This window comes from Cupressus sempervirens, chromosome 1 (genome assembly GCF_028749045.1).
Source record: "Cupressus sempervirens isolate cs-2001-9-10 chromosome 1, ASM2874904v1, whole genome shotgun sequence".
Taxonomy (NCBI): domain Eukaryota; kingdom Viridiplantae; phylum Streptophyta; class Pinopsida; order Cupressales; family Cupressaceae; genus Cupressus; species Cupressus sempervirens.
The window spans coordinates 222,227,902-222,254,280 of record NC_143118.1 but is presented as its reverse complement, the minus strand read 5'-3'; the positions used below and the strand labels follow the sequence as shown (position 1 = coordinate 222,254,280).

General features: G+C 32.8%; 1 protein-coding gene across 1 annotated transcript; it reads left to right on the top strand.

Annotated features, from left to right (window-relative positions):
- Positions 1-17,841: 17,841 nt before the first annotated feature.
- LOC149576955 (putative anthocyanidin reductase) lies at positions 17,842-19,837 on the top strand. The gene is made up of 6 exons (XM_089824132.1): positions 17,842-18,000; positions 18,105-18,271; positions 18,366-18,581; positions 18,878-19,037; positions 19,176-19,392; positions 19,531-19,837. The coding sequence occupies exons 1-6, from the start codon at positions 17,889-17,891 to the stop codon at positions 19,682-19,684; spliced, it is 1,026 nt and encodes a 341-aa protein (XP_089680258.1). The 5' UTR covers positions 17,842-17,888; the 3' UTR covers positions 19,685-19,837.
- The last annotated feature ends 6,542 nt before the right edge of the window (positions 19,838-26,379 follow it).

Genomic DNA, 26,379 nt, shown 5'->3' with positions numbered 1-26,379 from the left:
AAAGATGGGGTTTAGGAGTTAGAGAGCATTTTAGAGTTTAGAGAGATGGGATTTACGAGTTACAGAGTAGTTTAGGGTTTAGAGAGATGAGGCCTAGGAGTTAGAAAAGACAAAGGGTTAAAAGTTTGAGATCTAGAAAGAGAGAGATGAAGTTAGGGTTAGGAGAGATAAGTTATATAAATTCTAGAGAGAGAGAGAGAGAGAGAGAGAGAGAGAGATTTAGGGATTATGGTGTTAGAAAGTGGTTTAGGGTTTAGAGAGATGGGGTTTAAGACTTACAGAATGGTTTAGGGTTTAAAGTGATGGGGTTTAGGAGTTAGAGAGCATTTTAGGGTTTAGAGACATTGTGTTTAGGATTTAGAGAGAAAATTTTGGTTTAAAGAGATGGGGTTTAGGAGTTAGAGAGTGGTTTAGGGTTTAGAGAGATGGGGTTTACGAGTTACAAAGTGGTTTAGGGTTTACAGAGGTGGGGATTAGGACTTAGATAGTGATTTAGGGTTTAGAGAGATGGGGTTTGTGAGTTACAAAGTGGTTTAGGGTTTAGAGAGATGGGTTCTAGGAGTTAGAGAGAGACAAAGGGTTAAAAGTTAGAGAGAGAGAGAGAGAGAGAGAGAGAGAGAGAGAGAGTTTTAGGGATTATGGGGTTAGAGAGCAATTTAGGGTTCAGAAACATGGGGTTTAGGACTTTAAAGAGAGAGGGTTTAATGTTTAGGGTTTAGATTAACATATTTGAATTTAAGGTTCAATATAGGAGTTAGAGTCTAATTTGGTTCAATGTGAGAGTTTTAGTTTGAGTGTGATTAGGTTTAATGTTGTGGTTTAATTACATTCAATGTTAGGTTCTACACCTACCAATAATTTATAAGGTTCAATGTTAAAGTTTCAATTAGAATTTATTTGTGTTCAGGACAAGAGGTAGAGTTTGATTTAGTTCAATCTAATGGTTTTAGTTACTAGTTTACATTACTTTCTAAACTTTTACCTTTGCAACAATTTCTAATGATTTCTAATAAAAATAAAATAATAATATTTAAATTCTCTAATATTATATCTAACTAATTTTCTATATTTAATATTTTTTTCTATTGTTTTCTAAAGTTTCTAACTATTCTAATATTTTCTAAATTTTCTAATATTGTCTATATAATTTTTGATTATTTTCTATAAATAATGTTTTACAATTAATCTAATTTCTCTAAATGTATAAATTTTACTACATTTCAATACTTTTTCTAAATCTTATCTAATATTATAGTACTTAAAACATAAATGTATAATAATATTTTAAAAATTGAATTGTTTAAAACAATCTACATTAAAAATAAACATTAGAAACCATATTTTAACCTAAGGAAACATAAAATAAAACTCAAAACATGTTAAAATTTTGGTGCAAAATGCTAACATGCTTGATCTGGCCAAATGATTCTTGTAGCTCTTCCTGCTCCACAATTCTAGCTATATCATATCATGAAAGTGACTATCAAATTTGTCTTTTTGTGGCTTATATAATTTTCAAGGTTTTAGGTGGATCCCTGCAAATGTGTACATGCCACTTGGCGCCCACTAGGTGCCACATAGTTTTAGCTAGATTGGGTCCAATCAGATTCAGTCTCACTAGATTGATAAAGTTAGCCCCAAAAGTGACACTGATCCATGCTTTTACCACATAAAGAGGAGCTTAATGATGCAAATGATTTGGAGATTAATCGATCACTATATGGCTTTCTTGTTGATGAATGGTTGCGACTTCTCCTGGAGAATCATGATAAGCACAAGAAGGACAATTAGCTCCTAGACATCAGGTTCCTGTGTTTTGTGTTTTATTGTTTATGGTTATATGTGTAGACACCTAAAAATCCTTTAGAAAATAAAGTATTTTTATTTTCTGAAAATGTCTCTAATGACATCATCATTTATTAATTAATTAATTATTTTATTTATTTATTTATTTTTATGCCATTAAATCTCTTTATTTTAATTAAAAATATTTAATTAAGAAATCCCTCTCAAAAATGTTTAAATCTTATTTAAACATTATTTCCTTATTAATTATTTAATAATAAATTGACCAAAAATCCCAAAATAAATAATTTATTTATTTTATGCCCAAAACTTGGCCAATTTCCTTAAGACCACTAACCTCTTCGAAAATCTTCTAATCCTTCTTTAATTTCGATTAAAGGCTAATCTCATCATTTCCTACCCCTAATCCCAACTCAAAATTTTTAATTAAGATTAAATATTAATCCTCATGTTTATTAAAAATATTTTAATAAATATCTCCTCAACCAAAACCCTTGAAATAAATTAAACTTTATTTATTTCCTAAAAACTTTATTTATCCTCATCCTAGGAAGTTCTAGAATATTCTAGAAAGTCTTCATCCTCATCCAAAGCCTAGACTCTTCTAGAAGATGTCAATCTTTATCTTTGACCCTAATCCTAATCCTCCCCTAACCTTGTTACATTCCCTAAACATGAGTTAAGACTAGCTAAACCAAGCCAAAGCCAACAAATATCTCCTCCTTCACCCACCCTCATTAAATGCCATCAACTTGCCCATCTTTAACAAGCCTAATCTAATCTCAACCCAAGCCTAATCCAAGCCTTAATCATTTGCACATTTCTAAGTCAAGCTTAAAACTTTCTTAATCCAACCTAAGTCAAAATATCTCAACTCTCTCAAAAATATCCCAACCATAAAACTTTATGAAGCCCACAAAACCATAAGTGACTCCTACAAGCCATTATGAGGGTCTTTATGAGCTTTGAGCCTCCTTTGTTGACCCCTCAACCCCTCTTGTTTTAACCAATGACCCTGTGACATGTGTCACTCCTTGATTGGCTGTAAGGAAGTACAATCCATGTGCTCTCATCTCATTCAATCTAAACCTTCCATAAACTTTCTCACATCCTTGCATCCTAGCCCTTGATCCCTCAAGCCCTTTGCCTATTTAAGGAATCCTCTCCCAAGCCATTTTAAGACAATCACCCATGGTAACAAAGTAATGTCATTTTGATCATGAAGTAAAGCCATAATGCCATTTTTGAGAAGCCATTTTACATCAAATCCATTCACCCAAGCCAAAATCCATCAAGAACAACATTGAAGCCTTTGGAGAATCGAGCATACATCCTATCTAATTAGACAAAGCTACTCAACAAGAGAGCTTCTCATTGAGAGAACCCATTAATGGCTCATATTCTCAATTGAGAGCTCATCTTAGTCTATCTTGAAGTTACGTTTATTTAGTTTTGTGAATACTTTTGATTTGATATTTAGTGTTCTATGAATTACTAATCCTCGTATACAATATGTTGTGCCCATAGTGACTTTTTGGTTACTACTTGTTTTCCCTCACTTATTCCAAGGAATTTAAATTGGGCAAGATTTATATGTAATTATGTTAATATGTTAATTTCAGACTACAAAATATATAAATATGTTAACTTGGGGGATTTTTATATTAAAGAAGACAATAGGTAAGTGTGTTGGTAATGACTTATGACATATTTTCAATTAATCTAAATGTCTTTGGGTCATCCCCCCATTTTGACAGCTTTTTTATATTGAAAAAAACAACAAAATAACATGTACCTTAATTCTTTTTTATCTCCTCTTTTATTAGGGTTCAATGTTTTACCAACCTCAAATAGTTTGTTTTAGTAAATCCTCTAATTCGATGTTCACATTTTTTCTTTCCTAGTTCCCTTTGATTCTATTTTCAATTTTGATGTTTCCTAATGTCTTATTTTATTACAAAAAAAAAAACTAAAAGAAAAATGAAAGAGGCATAACAAATGTAATGGCGAAAATAGTGAGAAAACATGAACACACATTGCCAAAGATTGGTCACCTTGCAGAGAGATCATAATTTTTTTTGTTTACAACTACTTGTTCTCTCTCCTGCAACATAAAAGTTCAACCTCCTTGTATCCCAAAAACCTCTAAATTATTGAAAACAAAATTTGAGAGGGACCCATAATGGAGTGAGGTCTAACAATAGGAATAGTAGTTGAGGAAAACGAACCTTTGGTGGGAGATAAAAAGTATCATGAAAAAAATTAACTCTGAATGAATTTCCTTAAATCTAAAAAAATGATCAATTATCTAATATCACATCAGCACACCAATTAATACAAGTGAGTGCACAATTATTGGTCTAATACAAAATTATGGATCTTGTATTTTTTTAGATTACTTTATACACTTCAATTAACAAGAGCTCTAAAAGAACTAGAGTCCTTGCCTTGTGCAAGTTTTAGAAGGTAGATGAGATAGTATTAAAATATTTTTTTGTTTGTATGTATGTGTGTGTTTGTGTGTGTGTATAAGATGAAAAACACGACCTCATCTAATGTATCCGTATCTGGCCAAATCTCGATTATAGACATTCATTAAAAGACCTCCATAATTGTCTATACACGAGAAAATAATTACTAATTTATTATTAATTCAAAGAACTTCAATAGAATTATTTTTAAGATCAAAAAAGTAGTATATCATTTATTTGTCCCTTGTTCAAAATAATCAATCTTATATTTTGATTACAAACAAAAATTTATGAAGAAAAGCAACAAGAAATAAGTGGGACATATGTATCAATATCAATATATGTCTATATTTATTGAAGTGCATATAATATTATAAAGCCAAATTCACACATTTATTAGCATCCTACTTCTCTTTGTAAAAATTGAAACTTTAAAATGCCCCAAAGTCCTATGGAACATGATGGATACAACTTAGGAATATATTGGAAAGAGTTTAGGAAGCATCAAGCAAAGGTCTGCAATGTCAAAAAAATAATTCATAAATAAAGATTTATTTGTGTAACTATTGATATTATTATTGAATAAGAATGTAATTTTACAATTTAATTACATAAAATTAATATATTTTGTGGTTGATCATATATATATTTTTACCATTGTAAAGTGAAAATATGTTTAGTATCTATTTTTTGGTATTATAAGTTTTAAAATAATTTCTTATATCTATTAATTAAAATTGAAAATTCAATGTGTAATATGGTAACAATTCGAAAAACAATTATTATATGTTATTAAATTCTAAATATAATCATAATAACATTTCAAACAAACAAAAAAATGTTTTCCAACAAAATATTACATTCTAATATGGGCTCACACTAGCATCTCCCTCTCCAAAGCTATAATAATTCAATTCTTTCTTGATATATTATTGTAATAATTCAATTCTTTCTCAATTTCAATGATAGAACTAGACAAGTGACTTCCTTTTTATAGGAAAAAATGTGAAACACTCTGCCTAGTGTGATTTTGGTAGCTTGCACTTAGTCAAGTTGAGTTAATGAGAATGGTGCCCTTTCTTAACACTCCTTAAACATCTCGCCCAATTCATTGCCTCATTTTCCCAATTGATTTTCTCTCACCCTATATTTATCTTTGCTCTTTGTTTATGCCCTCTAATGTTGTTTTTATCTGTTTGATACAAATTTAAAGATTTTTGGTGTGAAATGGGAGACACAACATGGCTAAGTCGCATTAAAAGAGAAAGCGGGTTAGGGATTCTTTGTTTTTGTTAGTGACTTTGTTAGCTGGGGCTGGAATTGGAGGAATGAATGCATATTCTAGAACATTAAGAAGAGAGGTATGTTGTAGAAGAGGGGAAGAATCTTATGTGAGCATTTTGGATATCATAGAGAGCTTATTTTGGCATTTTGAAGATGGTGATTGTAAATTTGTGGTGTTTTTGTTTGTGGTGAGGTTGAAGAAAGTAACATCCACTTCTTGTGAGAGCTTTGTTTGGCCACCCGTGCTGCCATGAACAATGACTGGTTCTAGTTTTGGTTACCTCTCTTTAATTCTTCCATGGAGATATCCATAATTTTATGGAACATTCTGGAGATTCATATTTATAATTTTTTCTGTAAAAAATCAATATTACCCTTGGCAAAATTGGTAGGAGCCAATCAAAAAATAGGATTTATAGATTGAAAATAAATTTAAAAATATATGATTTTTTTAACTTTAGTCATTCATGAATTTTGATTTTAAAAAAATTATTGTCGCAATGCCACCGGAAAGTTCCTTGCCTATAAAAAGTGAGAAAACTAAATTTTATTGTCTAGTACAAAAAGTATGCAAATATGAAACTTATAAATAAATTATTGTACAAAACTGAAACTAAGTTGAAGATACATAAACATCATTAAAAAGCATCAAATTTAAATGTTCTAATATAAAACACTTCCTACTTTTGTACACACAAATTTACAACCCTTGCTTTGCTCATACTTTGTAGCTGAATTGTCCTATTACCCTATATCGATATCACCATAGGTCCATATCTATAGACCTAAAACGAAAAATAACTTATGTACTTTACAAAAAAAACAAATTTCCTCTTAATATATCCTTAAGTATCTTTTCGAAATATGATGCTCGCTGTCTTCTCTAACTTGCAAAACCCTGGCACCGGCTACGGTGCAACTTATTTGCACCAGGCCAGCCCCTTCCTGCCCTGCCTGAATGCCCTATGTTCAGCATGCACGGCCTACAGCCGTACTTACTGACAAAAAACATAACCCAAGGAGGTTTTCTAAAAGATTTTCAGGTGTATTTGAAATCAATTATAGACCGCGTTTTACATGCATTTGTTCGGCGATGAAACCTTATAATATTTTATAAGTTGAGTAGGCTTTTTTTTGCTGAGTAGGATAAAAATATTTGTTATTCAACCTATGCATTAAATGGGCGATTTATTTTAAACTTTCTGTGCAAACATATTTGAGTTTTTTTATTCATTTTTTCTATTATGTCAATTTCATAAATTTTAATAAAAAAACCTGTATTATATTTTATATTTTGAAGTGTTATTATTATTATTATTAGTAAATTGTAAGTGTTATTATCAATGTAAAAGTATTAGTTTTATTTAATCTTATTTATTTATTTCATTTTATAGTACTTATGACTATTTTATATTGTTATTATGAAAAAAATGTGTTCGTCTATTTGTTTCAAAAAAATTTTAACCAAAGAAAACACTAAATTCATAAAATTAAAAAAGTATTATATCAATACATATCAATTCAATATAATTTAATTTTGAAAAAAATATTATGATCTAAAGATTTGCTCACTATTATCAACCTTGGCATTCCAAAAATCAATTTACTCTCAAGGTCTAGAAATATATTAGTGTGATTTAATTTATTTCTTACTATTTATCACCTAAAAACTTCCAACAAAAATAAATTATAATTGAAAATGTAATAGAATGACTCTTAATTAAGATTCACCAAATTGAAACAAATCAGAATTCAAAATAATATGTCTTCAATTCGTTCGTCGTCATGTTGTGTAATCCCAATTGACCATGTTGAACTTTTTTAATCAATATTTTTAATTTTTTAATATTACATTCTTACAGGTATCATATAATAAAATATAAAAATTAATTAAAAATTGAACACAATCTCATCTAAAACTCTATTAAATATCATTCAAAATGTTATAAATTAACTAAAATTCCTTAGAATAAACATTTGCACATCAAATATCATATTACATGCATAAATCTTGATAATTAAAATAGACTTTTACACAATATTGTATAACTTATTCAACACTATTAAATAGTATTTAAATTGTTTTAAATTATTGATCTTAAGATTAGCAAGTGTATATCGAATAAATTTATTGTAATTATTAAATTATAAATAAACTTTTACACAATATTGTATAACTTATTTAATACTATTAAATAGTATTTAAATTATTTTGAATTATTGATCTTAAGATTAGCAAGTGTACATCAAATATTTATTGTAATTATTAAATTATACTAAACAAAATATAAAAATATAATATATTTCATTAGATTATATCAATATTTAAGTGAAAAAAATATTTTCAAAATTTAACATAGTAAAATTTAAATAACATATTTAATAGAAAAAAATATTTTTGAAATTTAACATAGTAAATTGTTCTACTATAAATAATAATTTTTACTTGCATGTTTTAATAATTTTTATTATTGCATTGATTGCATAATAATAAAATAATAGTACAAAACTAAAATTCAATAATAAACTTTATTATTATAATTTTAAAAAACTGTTATAAATTTTTTAAACAAAATTGAAATATAATAATCAAATAAGAAACAAAATTTAAACATAATAATAAAAATAGACTGTTATAGTTTTTTTAAATAAAGTTTAAACATTATAATAAAAATAGACTGCGATAATTTTTTTAAACAAAATTATTTGACAAGGTTCTGCTATCTATCACATCATCGTCCACATCACAGTTCCACGTTAACCAACCGAGCACGCGCAACACTTGGCACGGGATTCTACGATGCAAATAAGTTGCACCATAGCCGGTGCCCACCGTCTAGTTGCCCCAACTCTGCCACTACCCCCAAAGTTAGGTCAGTCAAGTCAGGCAAATACTCATCCTCCGTACGTACCACCACGACGTGAAAGGGCACGGTCAATAGTTTGGAAACATTACAATATTGAAATTTTCCATATCTACATACTTTTATAGAAAGCAAGCGTAATAATTAAGATTTTAATATGGTTCTCTTATATTATAATTTTATAGGATTATTTGGATTATTTTTTTATATGCATATGTAATTTTATAATAAAATATGGTCTTATTATTGTGATTTTATAATATATATATATATATATATATATATATATATATATATATATATGCAATTTTACAATAATATATGCAAAATAATCCATCTGAGTTTTGCCGCCTAATTTTCTAATTTTACAATAAATTAATCAATATAAAATCATTGTTATTTTTTAAAATATATTTTTTTTAATTTAATTTTGACTTATAATTAAAAGATTTTTTTAATGTTTTATAACAATGTTATTTATATTTTATGTAAATATAAATATATTCATTCATTCAATACCAAGGTAATAGATGTACCAAAATCAAAGAAAATTTATGTTTGGTGTCAGTATAAAATAAATAAGTAGAGAAATATAAAAACCTTAATCAAAACCAATAAGGGTGTCCTTGAGGCAAAATAGGACCTTGAGAAAGAAACTTGGCCAAGTTTTTCGTGCCTTATGCTACATAATGTTGGCAATAAAATGAAAAGTAATGGAAATCTCAACCAAGGTAAACGTTCACGATACATAATAATTTTCATGTTACCAAACAATCTTCACATTACAAGCACATAATGGCCATACCAAGGATAGCAAGGGGATAGGAGAAGATGATTACCTTCTTTCACCATACTCGCAATCAAATTAATAATAAAATTAATATTAATAATAGACTCATTTAGATATAATAACTTATAAAATCATCTATCAAGAAATAAAGATAAAACTTAGAACTTGTGGTTGGATATGCACAGTTCTACGATGGAGGTTTTTTGCGCGCGTCTACTATGCTAGGGCACGTAGGCCCATCCTACGTTCTTCCTTGCCCCCTGTAAGCGGGGTTCCTTTGGTGTGGGGGCTGCTGCGTGCTGCAGCTTGGGCATTTTTTTTTTTTCTCTTTCCTGCACTGTGTTCTTCCCTTGTCTGGCCGTGGGTTAGCGCCTGTCATGGCTTTGTCTTTTACCACGCTTGTGGGGAGGGTCGGTGGTGGTGAGGGGTTGAGGGGCTTTTGCCCCGTCTTACCCTATTCCTTTGCTAAATCGGGGTGTGGGGTGCATGGGGGATTTTTGTGCCACCTCTCCCTTGCCTTTTGGTGGAGAGTTGGAGATGGGTGAGTCAGCTTCAAGGTTGCATGCTGGTAGTATGGCTCAGAAGGGTAAGCCCCAATCAGGGGAAGGAGAATCCTCCTCATATGGGAAGCTCTGATTACAAAAAACTAATGGATGCTTGCAGAAAGCCAAGGTCTGGCCAATCTTGGTTATTAAACCTGAATAGATTTTAGAGGATGTTGAGTACTGGAGAAATCATGCTCTTATTTGCAAACTTTTGGGCCTTCGCTTGTCACTGCCTGTGTTGGATTCTTGGGCTCATCGTCTGTGGAACCTAGAGGGAGATATGGAGATTCTGTTAGCGGCTAACAATTACTTTATGGTTATCTTCTCCTGCATGTCGGATAGGAATAAGGCCTTTGAAGGTGGCCCTTATTTCTTTAACCAGGTGGGGCTATTCGTCAAGCCTTGGCACATGGGCTTTAACTCTACCAAGGAAATCCTCTCTTGGGTCCCAGTGTGGGTTCACTTGCCGAGACTTCCATTGGAATTCTGGAGGGAAGATATTCTTCACTCAATCTCTATGCTTCTTGGAAAACCTGTGGGAGCGGCTACACAGACTCAAGATCGAAAGGTAATTTATTTTTCTCATATTTGTGTACAAGTTGATTTAAATAATCCATTGCCAGATTCTATGGAGATATGTTTGGGGTCTGTTTCTTGGATTCAACAGCTAGATTATGAGACCCTACCATTTAGATGCAAAATTTGTCATGAATACAGGCATCTTCTTTGTAAATGCCCCAGGTATAAGAACCCTTCTCTGGATGCTCCTGGTCCCCTTAGGGAGGATAAGGGAAAGGCCAAGGTATCTAATGGACCTGTTGACAATGAGGGATTTACTCAGGTTAAATCTCGTAATAAGGGCAAAGGTAAGAAGAGAACTTGGATAGACAGGTGGACTGATGGCACATTTAACAGGTTTGAGGCTCTTGGAGATATGATCCAAGAGGAAGGCATCTCGGTCGAGTTCTCTTCTGAAGCCATAGGTCAGCATGAGAATCAAGAAGGAGATATGTAGAGAGAGGATCATATTCTAGTTATAGGGGACCTACAAGCTGAGCAGTTGGATATTGACTTGCCCCCTCTTGTTCAGGATAGTGGCAATCTTCGTGGTTCATAGGATTTACTAGGACCAGTTTTGGTGGCCACTAACTCTCATAGGTCTAAGGAGACATTAGAATATGGAAAAAATAATAAGGCTCCTACTATTTTAGGCATTCAGCAAAAACCCTTCAAAAAGGGGCCTTTAGACAAACCAGTAAAAAGTGGTAGGAAGACTGATCAGGAGAAAGTGAAGATAATGGGGGAAATTTTGGTTGAGTCTGGGTCTGTGAGACCCATTGATTCTCATTTTTCTCAACCCCATAAATGATTGTAATATCATGGAATGTAAGGGGGTTGAACAGCATCCCTAGACAAAAGGTTGTTCGCAGATTAATTGAGTCTCAGTCTCCTAATATGGTCTTCATTCAAGAAACTAAACTTTCACTGGATGGATTGGCTAATTGTGTTGCAAGGGGTGGGTGCTGCGAATAGTTCAGGAGGGGTAGCGTGCTTATGGGACCCAAGGAAAGTCTCCCCATTATGGTGGATCTCCAGTCGGTCTTCCATTTCCTTGTTTGTCACTAGCCTTGAGAATGGAGAAAGATGATTCTTTTCCAATATTTATGCTCCTACAAACTTTCCAGGTAAATCCTAGTTATGGACCCATATTAGATTCATTATATCCTTGGAACCTTTTCTCCCATGGATCATGGCAAGAGATTTTAATGCAGTCATTAGCCTGGAGGAAAAGAGAGGAGGGTTAGCCAGGCTAGACCAGTCCTCAAAGTTTCTCAAAGATATGATTGGTTCATTGCTTCTCATTGATGTGAAGCCAGTTAATGGTGTATTTACTTGGAATAATCATAGGTGTGGGAGTGAGGCTATCTCAGAAAGGCTTGATAGATTTTTGGTATCCTGTTATTGGATGGACAACAGGTGGACCACCAGTTCTAAAATTCTTGACTGGAGGGGATCAGATCATTGGCCTGTTAAGCTTTCCATCACTTCATATAGAGTCACCAAGAATCCCTCTTTCAAATTCTAGCTGATGTGGCTCAGAGACTTGTCTTTACCTGAACTTATGGTGGATTGGTGGGTTGAAGGGATGCCAAATCATGGTCTAGCCATGTATAATTTTAGTAAGAGGCTTCAACATGTGAAATACAATCTCAAGAGATGGAATAAACAGTGCTTCGGGTATCTACATGTCCAAAAGACTGTTGCTCAAACCAAGCTAGATATGATTACCTGTCAAATTTGGGACCAAGGGTTGAATTATTTGATAAGTGAAGTTGAGTCCCTAGCTCTTAAGGAGCTGGAAGAATGGGAGCTTCGGGAGGAAATTTTTTGGAAACAGAAATCCTGTATTGACTAGCTCCAGAAAGGGGATAGGAACACTATCTTTTTCCACAACTCTATCAAGGCCCGAAGGTATGGGACATCTATCTCCTCTCTTGTCTTAGAGGATGGAATTTAGATTTGCTCTTGTGCAAATATTTCTAGGGAAGCAGTCAATTACTTCTATATTCTCTTTTCTTGGGAGGATCCTTGTGTTGGGCCTGAGGAGCATGATATATTGGATTGTATCCCTCACCTAGTCTCTACAGAGATGAATGATGTCCTCTTAAGACCTATCTCACTTCTAGAGGTGGAGAAAATTGTGTTTAATATGAAGAAAGGTAAGGCCCCTTGTCCAGATGGGTTTCTGATTGAGTTTTTCCAAGAGTTCTGGGAGATAATAAAGTATGATCTCCTAGACGTGGTCCAGGAATCATACAGGAATAAACAAGTGTTGAAGTCTTTAAATTCTACCTTCTTGGCTCTTATACCTAAGAAGGAAGGGGCTAATCGGTTGGATCAATTCAGGCCTATAGCATTATGCAATGTTGTTTACAAGATCATCACCAAATTGATTTCTGAGAGGCTCAAGCCATTTCTTGGTATTTTGATCTCTGCTGAACAGGGTGGCTTTGTGGATGGAAGACAAATTTTAGATGGAATTGTGATAGCAATGGAGGAAGTCCACTCTATGGCTACTTCTAAGGAGAAAGCTATGTTCATTAAATTGGACATGGCCAAGGCTTATGATAGAGTGAGTTGGGAGTTCTTACAGAAAGTTCTTTTGACTTTTGGGTTTGCTGTGGAATGGGTGGAATGGGTTCTTAGCTGTGTGACTTCACCCTCCTTCTCAGTTCTCATTAATGGAGAGCCTTTAGAGCTGTTTGGTGACTCTTGGGGACTCCGACAAGGTGACCCCCTATCTCCCTACTTGTTCATTATCATGGCTGAAGGTCTTGGTAGATTTTTAAAAGCTCAGGTGTGGCAGGGTTTTATTCATGGTTGGAGTTAGAATAGGAACCTTCCTTCTTATTCTCATCTTTAGTTTGTGGATGATACTGGATTGATGGGCATGGCTAGAATCAGTGAGGCAGTGAATATTAGGAAAGCTTTGGATATCTATCTGAAAGCCTCAGGACAAAGAATTAATGAAGACAAGTCCTCTATTTATTTCTTTAATACTCCTCGGCTTATCTAGAATAGGATTGCCAGAATTCTTAGATTCCAAATTGGTTCCCTTCCTTTGATGTATATGGGGGTTCCTTTGGTCTTAGGTGCTCAGCGGATGGCTTACTAGTAGGTAATTTTGGATAAATTCAGGAATAAGGTTAGTCACTAGACTTACAGATGGTTATCTTCGGCTAGGAGAGTGGTGCTGCTAAAGACTGTGGTGCAATCTCTTCCCATTTATAGGTGTTGTGTTCAAGTCCCCCCTTCTAATTTTGTGCGGGAATTTGATGCCTTATCTCGATAATTCCTATGGTCTAGTAGCCTCTTATCCTTGAAGTGGAGCCTGGTCAAGTGGGAGTTTGTGTGTAGGTCGAAACATGCGGGTGGCCTTGGGCTTCGCTCGATGGTTCTTGTTGTCACGGCATTGGCTGCCAAATTATACTGGCATTGGTGTAACAATCAAGATCAAGACTGGGCTAAGATTCTTTCCCATAAGTACTTCCCTGGCATGGATTGCTCTGAGGTGCCTCGTTTTCCTTTGGTGGGGAAAGGCTCCTGTATTTGGGACACTCTTAAGAAGGGAGCCCAACTAGTTAAGGAGGGGCTCTTCTGGATTTGTAACAAAGGCTCAGATACTTTGTTTTGGCAGGACTCATGGGATGGCCATCCTCCCATTCTCTCTAGTTATCCCCAGCTTCTCCCCTTTTCCCATATTTTCACTGATGCAGGTTGGCTTAAAGTGGAGCATTTCAAGACTGTTAAGCACCGGGGGCAGGTTGAGATAACTTGCTGGAAGGATTCTCAAGAGTGGCCAATGGGTGGCTCTGATGAAGATTGGTCCCTTCTAGCTAGAGTTCTAGAGGATAGGTTGTGTAGCTCTCTCAATGGGGGGGACAGCTTGGCATGGAGTCCTAGTCCAAAATGTAAATATACAGTAGCGCAAGGCTATGCTATTCTTTACAAGAACTTACATGGTCTAGTTGAAGTGAACTGGTGGAAGAAGGTTTGGAACAGATTTTCGTGGCCCAAGTGTAACTTCTTCTTATGGTTGTTGGCTCAGAAGAAATGCCTCACTTGGGAGAATCTTCGCAAACAAGGTTTTCAGGGACCTTCAGTCTGCGTTCTATGTATGCACAATGAAGAGTGTGTCTCTCACTTGTTTTTTTTCTGCCCTTTTTTGAGGGAGATATGGCATAGATGGTGGGAGGCTTGGTGTCATGGTTGTAGTCATGCTTCTTCCATTATTGAGTTTTGGGAAAGCTTGGGCAAACCTCCTGCAAAGACCTCCTTCTTACAAATTGCCTAGTTGGTGGGTCCGATCTTCATTCTTTGGAACCTCTAGCTAGAAAGGAATCACAAAATCTTCTGTGATTCCAAATTAGGAAGTTCCTAATTATGGAAGTTGATTCTTAATAGGCTCCAGGAGACAATCTATGCAAAGCGTGATATGTTTTTCAATATTGATCCTCGGGATCAGGTTATTGTTAAGAATTTGAACCCGAGTGACAACTGGCAAGGAGGTACTCCCAGTAAAAGACCAAGTCATGGTAAGCAGCGGGTGCATCGGGGTGGGAGGTGGTCTCCTCCCTCAACTGGTTTCTTGAAGATCAATACAGATGGGTCCTCTCATGGGAACTCAGGTCATGCTAGTATTGGGGCTATTGGTAGGGATAATGATGGCGGTGTGATTTTTCTCCTCTATGTATATAAGGGTCAACATTCTAATAATCTGATGGAGGCCCTAGCTATTAAAGTTGCTATTGAGCATGGATGTTCATTAGGGTGGCAGAAGATCATTTGTGAGTCCGACTCTCAGATTGTTGTGGATATGCTGAATAACCAAAGGTTGGAAGATGTAAGCTGGCAACTTGCCTCCTTGGCGAGACAAATTCTTGGTATATGTAGTTCCTTGGAATTGGTCTCCTTTCATCATATCCCTTGTGAATGGAACAAAGTGGTGGGTTGTCTTGCAAACTAGGCTTCAGAGAATGGGGAAAGATGGGCTATTAATGGTAGGGATGAGTTACCCTCTAAGTATTGTGAGATCATTGATCATATGTTACTAGAGGACGGGAATATGTAATGCCTATTTGGGCCTTTGGCCTTTGCCCTATAACTTTGCTTTGAGTGAATAAATTTTTACCCCTCTTTTTTCAAAAAAAAAAAAAAAACCTTAGAACTTGTCCAAAATAATTAATTTTATTTTAAATCTTCCTCTAAGATTGATGAAACCAATTTTGATTTAAATTACAATGTTTAGCTAAGAGGGTAATAATGTCAAACCCTTAAATAATACATAATTTTAATTGACCTTCCTAGTTAATATGGGATTAGACAATTGAGTAACCAAATGGATCTAATTCCATAGTGATCCACATTATTATCAATTTTTAATTATTGTCTATAAATTTTTATTTTTATTTCTCATATAATGTCAAAAATAAAATAAAAAATAAAATATTATTTGATCAATAAATTGAATAGTTTTAAAGGAAAAAAAAAGTGATCATTCATTCTATCTTTGTGGATAAAAATCTCCTTGAATAAGGAAATATATATTTGATCTTTTAGATATAATAATCATAACTTTTTAAAAAGGAAACTATCACATAATATAGATTTTTTTTTTTTTTTTCTCTTTTTTTCTTTTTCCTAAATGTACCTTGCCTATTTTGTAAAGTGTGCAAAATATAGCGTTTTACTATTTTTTGTTGAACTAAAAATTTCATTCCTTAATTGTTAATTTTAATAATAATATAATAATAATAATAATAATAATAAAATAGATTTATTTCTAATAGTTTAATAATAATTCTAATATTCAATCAATTTTTTTGTAACAATCCTTTGAATTAAATTCAATAATCATCTCTCTATTTAATTAAACTTAATATAACTTGAGATTTACCCCCAAAACATGACCCAGGGTTAATTTGAAACAACTCATATGGTTAAAGTCCATACCTAACCCTAATTTTAAATAAAGGTTTATTCAAATTATAAAAAAGGTACCATTATTCTAATCTATTGTTATTTGGCATCTCTCTCATTTTTTTTTTTGCAGGTGGGAGAAAACATTCATGGAGGATACTATAAAAAAGTTTTAGAAAAATATGCACACATATTCTTGTGTGTTTATATATGTTTGAAATATATATACACACACATGCAAAGCCATGCATGACCTCTCTTGATATTTTATGGCATCCTTATGCCTACATTTTAAGGTGTTTTTGATGCAGGTTTTTCAGTAGTTGAAGAGAACTAGAGAATTAATGGGTTCCTTTGTTTACTTTTCTGTTGTGTTATGGCCTGTGCATTTTTTTTAATTTGTTTTTGGTTCAAGAGGGTTTTCTAGATATTTGTTTACTTTTCTGTTGTGTTATGGCCTGTGCATTTTTTTTAATTTGTTTTTGGTTCAAGAGGGTTTTCTATATATATATATATAATATTTCTACTCAAGTTAGAAACACAATGAGCCTAGGTCCTAGTGTTCAAAACTTGGGCTCTAATACCAAAATGTCATGTCGTGATTTATGAGGTAAAAACACTACATTTTTTTTCTTTTCTTTTCTTTTTTGAACTGTGTACTATAGATGTTATGTTTACAACATATATTCAAAACACTACCTGAAGAAATCTCTAGTTGGTTACATGTTCAACTCATGTGTAACATTTTCTTAAATCATTTATTTTCAAAAAAAAAAAATTAATACATTTTCTATACTAGTATTTACGTTACAATATAGTTGTTAAGCAATCAAATTTGTCAAATACAATGCATTACATTACTTATTATAAAATGTCAAAATGAATAAGATAATGTTAAAAGAAATTAGATAAATGAATATATTTATATTTACATAAAATATAAATAAAGTTATTATAAAACATTAGAAATAATAATCTTTTAATTATAAGTCAAAATCAATTTTTTTAAAAATTATTTAAAAAATAACAATGATTTTATATTTGATTAATTTATTGTAAAATTAGAAAGATTAGGTGAGAAAACTCACATGAATTGTTTTGCATATATTATTGTAAAATTGCACATATATATCAAAACTCACATGGATTGTTTTGCATATATTATTGTAAAATTGCACATATATATTAAGATTATAAAATCGCAATAATAAGACCATATTTTATTGTAAAATTGCATATACATATAAAAAAATTTATCCAAATAATCCTATAAAATTATAATATAAAAAAATCTCATATTAAAATCTTAATATAGCATAACTTAAATTTCCAAACTACGGACTGTGCCCTTTCACATCGCGGTGGTACGTACGGAGGATTCATATTTGCCTGACTTGACACAGCGACAGAGTTGGGGCAGCCGGACGGTGCAAATAAGTTGCATCGTAGCCGGTGCCCAAAACCCTAGGCCGGTAGCTAATTTAATTGTTCCTTTTATGAGCTCCATCTAAATATGCTTTTCTGCGGTCCTTGTCCTTTTCTGCCAATCATCCGTTTTAAATATGTTGTGCCGGCCATTCTGTTTAATTATATCCTGAGAGGCTCCCTGTAGTTTCCTAACGCTTTGATTGGAGTGCTGGTATAAGAAATGGAAGCAAAGTATTGCGTTGTGGGCGGAGACGGCTTCATTGGTTCCTCACTTGTCAAATCGCTTCTCAACAGAGGCTTTTCTGTCCACGCAACCATTCTTCCTACAACAGGTATACCCATTACCCCCATTTTTCAAAGGATTACGTGTTCAGGATTAGGATAAATGGTATATTACAACGTTAGACTTTGAAATATCAAATTGGATCATTAACAGGGAATGGGGACATGTCCTATCTACGACAAATTCCTGGTGCGCATGAAAGGCTCAGCCTCTTCAATGCAGATCTGCGAGTGGAAGGCAGTTTTGACTCGCCCATTTTGGGCTGCCAAGGTGTCTTCTTCGTTGCTTCTCCTGTGGACCATGCCTCCAAAGATCCCGAGGTATAGACTGCATCAAAATCGATTATTAATTTTGTATGCTGATTATTATTATTCTATGGGTTTCTTCTTATTCCGGCAATGTGTTTATGTGCAGACGGAGGTTGTGGGAGTTGCAGTTCAGGGGACACTCAATGTATTGAAATCCTGTCTGAAATCAAAAACAGTGAAGCGTGTAGTTTTCACTACCACATCATTGGCCATGGCACCATTGGATGAAGAAGGAAAGCTCAACAACAATCCATGCTCTGTCGAATCACTTTGGAGCCCTGTCAATTATTTTCGCTCCAACAAAGAACAATTTCCGATTTGGGTACTGTTCAATTTTGCAGGTCTATTAACAACTCCAACTTTGGAGTTTTAGTGTTCGGATACATATTTGCTAACTTGAGATCTTATGTCCTAGAACATTTCCCAATTTGAATATTGCCTTAAGTTCTTTATTTGATCTTGTTACAAAAAAAAAAGAATTTGTTATTGCTTTAACACAACAAATCCAAATCTGGATATAGCTTGAATGGCCTAATTTGCAGGTTTTCTTAATTGAAATATAAATCTGGAAAGAGAGGTTTTCTAATGTGGGTTTTTTTAATGCATTGAACACAACAGTCCTACATTGTGTCAAAGACACTAGCGGAGCAGACAGCTTGGAGATTCGCTGGCGAGAATAATTTAGATCTTGTAACAATTGGGCCAGCTGCTGTGGGAGGACCTTTCATCACTCCTTACATTCCCGGCAGCATTCGCGTGCTATTATGGTTTTTACCAGGTCTTTCTCACCCTAATGTTAACCCAACACTTCACTATCTTTTTTCTATACTAAATGATTCTATGCTTTCTCAATTACATTTTAGGCCTATTTTTTCTGTATAGTAAATGATTGTATGTTTTGTTAATTACATTTTAGGCAACAAGGATTTACTCAACAGGATTATAAGAACCGTCCTGGCGGCCTTTGGGACATTTCCAATAGTCCATATAAATGACGTTTGCAATGCCAACATATCTCTGATGAAGCATCCCGCAGCTGAAGGCAGATATTTGTGCTCTGCGTACGCACTTTCTATTAAAGAGTGTTGGGAATTCTTCATAAAACGTTATCCAGATCTGAAGATTGTAGACAGGTAGGGATTCAATAAGCTCTATTATTACGTTTTTGCATTCATAGCTTATGTTTTTATCTGTTATTATGTTTTTTCCAATCATATAGCTTATGTTTTAATATATTTATGTAGCTTACGATTTGGCATGCTTCAATTCAGGTCGCAGGACATGGATTCCATGGTTGTTCAAAATACACATTTGAAGTCTGAAAAGCTCAAAGATTTAGGCTTCACTTTCACGCACGGGATTGAGGAAATTTATGACGATTGCATCGAGTCTTACAAAAAGCTTGGCTTGCTAACTACGGAGTGATTAGCATTTGTTTAATAAGCTTTCATGTGGGATTGGTTTGTTTAAAGAGCTTTATGGCTTCTTTTAATAGGCACGAGTTAGTTTACCCACAAAATGTATTCGAAAGTCAACATTTTCAATTTTTTTATTAGATTTGTCAAAATTTTCTATTTATTTTTTTATTTTTTATTTTTTGATATTGTGTTGTTTTCTATTATTTATCATTGAAATCAACATTAATTCACATGTCATATTGAGATTTTCATTATAATTTACCGTATTTTACTAATTGGGGATAAAAAAAATTATTTTTAATCTCTCCCTAAATGTTTTGCCTTGATGTGGAATATAGCTCTATCAAATCCTTTAAAAAAAATATTCCATCAAGAGTTAGAAACTTAAGTACAAAGTAGTCATTTTATGGCTCACTTTTAATAGTTTTGGCTTTGTTTTATAATAAATATTATCTTTGGATCAATATTCTATATCAAGAGATGTTGCAATATGTTGTTTTCTAAATTATACATACATACATATATTTATTTATTTATTTAAATTTCTTTTTTTGAAGACTTTTCTTAAATTTTTGGAATTCTAATTGTAATCATTCATTATTTTTTGTTGAAGTTTTTTAATATAAAAAGTAGTAAGAGGATGTTGATCCGTGGTACAAACATCAGACACTATACAATGTTAGAAGTAACAAAATCTAGTGCCAAACAACTAGATACAAAGAACTTTTTTGTTGAAGTTGCAAAGCAATAAAACATTATTTGAATGCATTTCATATAATATAAATGAAGAATGTCAATTATTTTATTCTTAGTTTAACTATTCATTTATATTCCACTTTGAACAAGAACTATCTTATGAATAATAGCAAATAAATATAGACAATAATAACTGGTCAAGAAATTTTTGTTACAATAATATTGCCAAAAGTACTGAAGGATTTGTAAAAAAGTATTTGATAATAACTTAACTAATATAATTAACGAGTTGCTTACTGGCTTATTGGAGATGGGGCTATTGTTGATTTCTAGGAGGACACTTGGGCAAATATACCTTCCTTGGATTTTCATCCTATGTTCCTAGCTCTTAAGACCATTCTGATAATGAGGTTAGGTTTTGAGGTTTGGAACAACTTGGAGAGAGTGGATATTGGGATAAGGTGGAATATTGACATCAATTAGTTTGAGGTTAGATTAAATCTTGTTTCCTCTAAACTCATCAACATCTTAACACCTAAGATTTATAGGTTGGATCATCAAGATACTATGATTTGAAAAATATATAAGTCTAGGGACTACATTATTAAAAGAGGTTAAGACATGTTTTCTACAACTTGGCCCAATATGTTTGATTGGAACAAAATATAGAATAATAAGGCTATCCATAAAGTCAAGTTTTTCAACTAGACTATTTTTCATAAAAAATTCTCACTTTGGATAATCTTCAAAAGAGAGGTATTCAACTTGTCAATTGTTGTGTTTTGTGTGAAAATGAAGCAAAAACAATTGATCATAATCTTTTGTCTTGCCCATTTTCTTGGGAAGTCAGGGAACACTCTATTTTTCTATTCAATTTGTAAGAGTGTTGGAACAATGATCCTAAGGAAGTGGTCAACTCATGAAAGTTACCTTCCTCTCATCCTTTTGTATCTAAGCTCTGGTGATCATCCCTTCTTTATGGTAGATGGTGCCTTTGGAAGGAACATAAGAATGAGATATGAAGGGATAAAAGAAAACATGTCAAGTTTTTGTTTTTGGGCCCTATGCACAATGCTAAGGAAAACTTGAAGACTCTTAATCCTACTAATGATTTTCCTAGCCCATCATTCTCTGATTGACAAGTGGGTCAACTTTGGGGGTTGATCTAAAATTTGATAAATTTCTAAAATCCAACTAGTATTATTTGTAGGAATATAAAATGGGCCCAAGTTATATCCCAGAGCTAATTTTTGAGGCCAATAACCAAAATCTTATGAGAAAAATTATTATAGAGGAACTTAAATTGGTCTCCTTCTCTTTTTAGGCCTTTAAATATCCTGGTTTGGATGGGTTCCTTCATGCCTTCTTCCAAGAATAATGGTTTATTATGGCAAAGGTTGTCTTTAAGGCTTTGTGTCACTTCTTTAGAAATGGTCAACATGCCAAGAACATTAATAATACCTACATTTCTCTTATCCCTCAAATTGATAACCCATCCTCTCTTTTGGATTTTAGGCCTATAAGGCTCAGTAATCTTACTTATAATATTTTCTCTAAAGTTATGGTGAATATACTCAAACCTATTTTTTAAAAATAGGTTTCTAAGGAACAAAATGATTTTGTAGCAAGAAGAAACATTATGGATGTGGTGATCACTACACATGAATCAATTCATACTATGGAATCTAAAGTGCTACCTCCAATGGTCATCAAGGTGGATATTTCAAACGCCTATGATACAGTCAGTTGGACCTTTCCAACAGAAGTTCTAAAAATATTTAGATTCAAATGGAAGTTCTTCAATATGATAACAAATGGTGTTAACACTATTGGTCATGTATAATGTTGTCACTAGTTTCTTCTCTGCAAGAATAGGCCTATGGAAAGGAGACCCTATATCTCCATATCTTTTTATTTTGGTGGCCAAGGTCCTTAGTAGGCATATATCAATTTTTAAAAAAAAAAAAAACATGCCTTGAAAGGGATCCAAGCTTCTCCTTCTTTACCCTCCTCAACGTAGTAACAATTTGGGGATGACATGGTCCTATTTCATGAAGCTCAGAAGAGGGAGACTGAAAGGTGGAAGATTTTTCTAAATGATTATGCTACTATTTTAGGACAAAAAATTAACCTCCAATATATCAAGTTTTTCTTCTTTAACACAATCTATTCCATCCAAGCTTAAATCTCCAACATCCTTAACTATGATATTTCATTTTTCCTAGATATCAACCTTGGTCTCCCTTTTACCCCTAAGCAGTCTCCTTTATCCTTTTGGAACAAAATAGTGGAGAGATTCCAAAAAACACTTGTAGGATTGAAAGGAAAAATCATAAGTCAAGGGGTAAAATTAAAAATTATTAATGCTTGTCTCTAGAGTATCTCAGTTTACTTTTTGTCAATGGTAGTCATGCATAATAAAATTGATGAAAACTTGAAAAAGAAAAAAAAAAATCTTGCAGGCTGCCAATGAAGATAAAATAAAAATATCCCTTCTCAAATGGGATTACATTTGCAAGCCCCTAGTTCATGGTGCTCTATGGGTATGAAAATTCAAAGAGATGAATAAAGCCCTTATTTCTAAAATAAGCTAGAAATTCATTAATGAAGAAAGAAGTGGACTATCCTCCTAAAAGATAAGTACTTGCCACACTCTCTTAGTGAAACTATGCTAGAAATGAGTAATGTTATCAGCTACTCATTCCTTTGGAAAGCTATTAAAAAAACCAAAAACATCCTAAGAAAGGGAAGTAGGATAATTATAAGCAATGGAATTGAATCCTTTTTCTAGTATAAACTATTGAAAGATGATAGACAACTTAAGGATGTCTTCCTTAACAACCCAACATAAGAATGGTTAAAAAGAGCTTTAGGAGACAAAGTCAAAGACTATCTGGTTTAGGAAGAAGGAAGAGCTAGATGGGTCGATCTTATAAATGTGTGGGAATACCATAGGGATATGAGGAGAATAATTAATCTAAGTAAAAGGGAAGTGGATGAATTGACTTATCTTCTCCCAAGTCCCCAGCTTTTTAATGCCAACTGTGAAGATAGGTGGATTTGGAGATATGCCAACATTGATTCATTCTTGGTTAAAATGGCTTATCTTTTACAAATCCTTCTTGATAATAAGGACCCAAGGTGGGATCTCATCTGGACTCCTAAGCTTCTCCCTAAAATTAAATATTTTTTGGTAGGCAGTGATTCACACCAAAATTTTAACACTTGTTCTTCACTTGATCCTTCTCTAATGACCTATGGATTCTAGTGTTTCATACTCTCTAAACCCTCTAGGTAATGCCTAAAATAGTCATAGACTTTTTTATCACTTGGAATTACTCTCTCATTTCTCATCTAGTGCTATATAATCTCTAGCAATAAACAATCCCTATTGTTGCATGTAACTTGCAAAAAGATATAAATAATAGAACTCTTAGGGAGGAGAGAAAAATTGCTACTGAGTTGTTTCATATTATCAAGATATCTATTAAGGATAATTTCAATGGTGCTACCATTCCTAAATGTTCTACCTTTCCCTCTCTCTATAGAAAATTGAATCAAAAAAACTTGGCACACTAATTAGAACCTCACCAAATTGAACTTGTTAAATATATAAGGAAGGAAGAAAACTAAATGGGTTCCTTCTAACCCAAATTTATTGAAATTTAATGTACATGGCTTCTCTAAATGTAATCCAGGAAGTCTAGAATAGTAGGTCTGGTCAGAAATAGTATGGGAGACCTAATTCCTAGTGTTGCTAAAGATATAGGAATTAATTCTAATAACATTACTAAAGGTTTGGAAATGTGGTGGGCAATAAAAACTCTTCAATAAATAGGGGAAATAAAATTATTCAAGAGGCAGACTTGAAACTTATTGTTGATATCCTTGTAGTTATTGCTAAGAGTCCTTGGAGATTCTCAACCTCATAGAGGATTGTAAATGAGGCATTTCTTTGTTCAAGGAAGTTAGGATTAGACATACTTTAAGAGAAGGGAATGTATTGACAAATTTCTTGGCCAATTGGGGTTTGGATTTCTAGGTTGGTAAGATGATTACAGAGGTTAACTTCTGAGATCAACTTAATTTTATATTAATAAATGATAAAGTTATTATATATCTAAGAGAAGAAGATTTAAAGATTTTTTTTCAAAAGGGGTCTTGAATATATAAATAACATTATTATTTTCTTGGACCATGGTAAAGATATCTATCATAAATAAAACACTAAAGGGGATTTTCAAATAAATTATGTGAAAATTAAGTTAAAGGTAGGTAGAGAAAATATAAACAAAATGAGGATTTCCAAATTTAGAAGAACTACAATAAAATGTGTGGCAACAAAGTATACCTTGTAGAATTACATTAATGATCTCCTCATTAAAATGTTCCCCCTCATTTATATTAATGAAAAGATATGGAAAACATTATATAAATGTAAGGATGAGGAGAAATACAAAAATGTAAGCAAATTGGCCAAATTTTCTTTGCTTAGGAATTATGCCAAGGGTGTCAGTGCAGATCACAAAATATTTAACATTTATAAGGATGTACATTTCTCAAGAAAACCTTTATCAAGAAATAATTACAATCATGATTTATTAAGGCTAAATGAATCTAAAGCCCTCGCTATTCTCAAAGCTTCTTGGTTTTCTATCCTAAGTAAAATGAATTTGGCTATGGAAGAAATACATAAATGTCAGGATTATCAAAATGTGGACTCTGAGGAAGACAGTAAGGCTATTTATGAAGTTCTTGAGGATTTAGGAAAAGGGAAGATCATGGGCGGGTCATTAAAGAAAGTTGAGGCAAATGATAACAGGTATATATAGAAGAAAAAGATGCACAACTAACCACCTACATTGAAACTATGAGGGGTTTTTACATAGAGCTTTCATCTAGGGGTAAGAGCACAAAGTTGCATCGCAATTCCGCATATTGAGATCATCCTCTTCTAGAAACAGGTACCCATTTTAAAAAAATGTGTACCCATTTTAAAAAAATGTGTACCCATTTTTGATTCAGGTGCCCGATCCGAAATTTAAAATATGGGCAACCAATTTTTAAAAATCAAGTACCCTTTTTTATTTTCAAAAAATGGGTACCCATTTCTAAAAATTTAAAATTTTATTTTTTGGGGGGATTTTACATGCTGATTTGACTTTTTCAAAATGGGTACCTATTTTTTGAATTTCAAATAATGGGTACCCGTTTCTTACAACACTGGATAGGATTTTTTTCTCCTATCTCAAATTTTGGTTCGGGAGAGGCTTGGTGAGACCAAGCCTATGCCTTGACCACTCAAGATTTGGCTAAGGCATTGAATTGAAAAATTCATGTCTTGCAATAATTTTTAAAGGGTCTTCCCAATCAAATTTTTTTATGAAACAAAAACCCATTAGAGATCTCACTGTCCTAATTTCAGAGATATAAATTTTATAGTGCTATGATTTTATTTACTATTTTTGCTTCTTCTTTTTTTTTATGAAAGGTGGTCCCTAAATGTAGAATAGTGAAGTTCACTAAAACTTTAATAACTTTTTTAATTTATAATTTTTCTTAAATTAATCTATATGTCATCAATCTAAATACAATTCTTTTGAGGTTAAAAAAAAAAAAAATTTAAAATGAAATTTTGATCAAATTATGGTGTCCGTACATGAGAGGTTTTAAAATTTACCTTTATAGACAATTGATAATTAATAAAAAAAGATTATTAAAAAAAAAATTAAGGAAAAAATTTTTCATCAATCTTAGGTGTATTAGGTAACTCCCTTTAAAAGGATTTACAAAAACTCATTTATTTGTGTCAAATTATTGTGTTCGTACATGAGTGTGGTATGGTCCTGAAACAAACATTTTGAAAGAGTGGTTTTTAAATATCCATACCAAAAATATATATATCATATGGGTATACAAATAAATTACATATTCAAAAACTAGATTCTAAACACTAAATTTTTTAATTCTGAAGATTTTTTATATTCAATCTCTAAATGCCTCAAA

Bases quoted from the DNA above. Each gene is read 5' to 3' on its own strand.
- LOC149576955 (XM_089824132.1), top strand. From the start codon at position 17,889: ATGGAAGCAAAGTATTGCGTTGTGGGCGGAGACGGCTTCATTGGTTCC. The intron at 18,272-18,365 runs GTATAGACTGCA...GTTTATGTGCAG, and splicing joins ATGCCTCCAAAGATCCCGAG to ACGGAGGTTGTGGGAGTTGC. The intron at 19,393-19,530 runs GTAGGGATTCAA...GCTTCAATTCAG, and splicing joins GATCTGAAGATTGTAGACAG to GTCGCAGGACATGGATTCCA.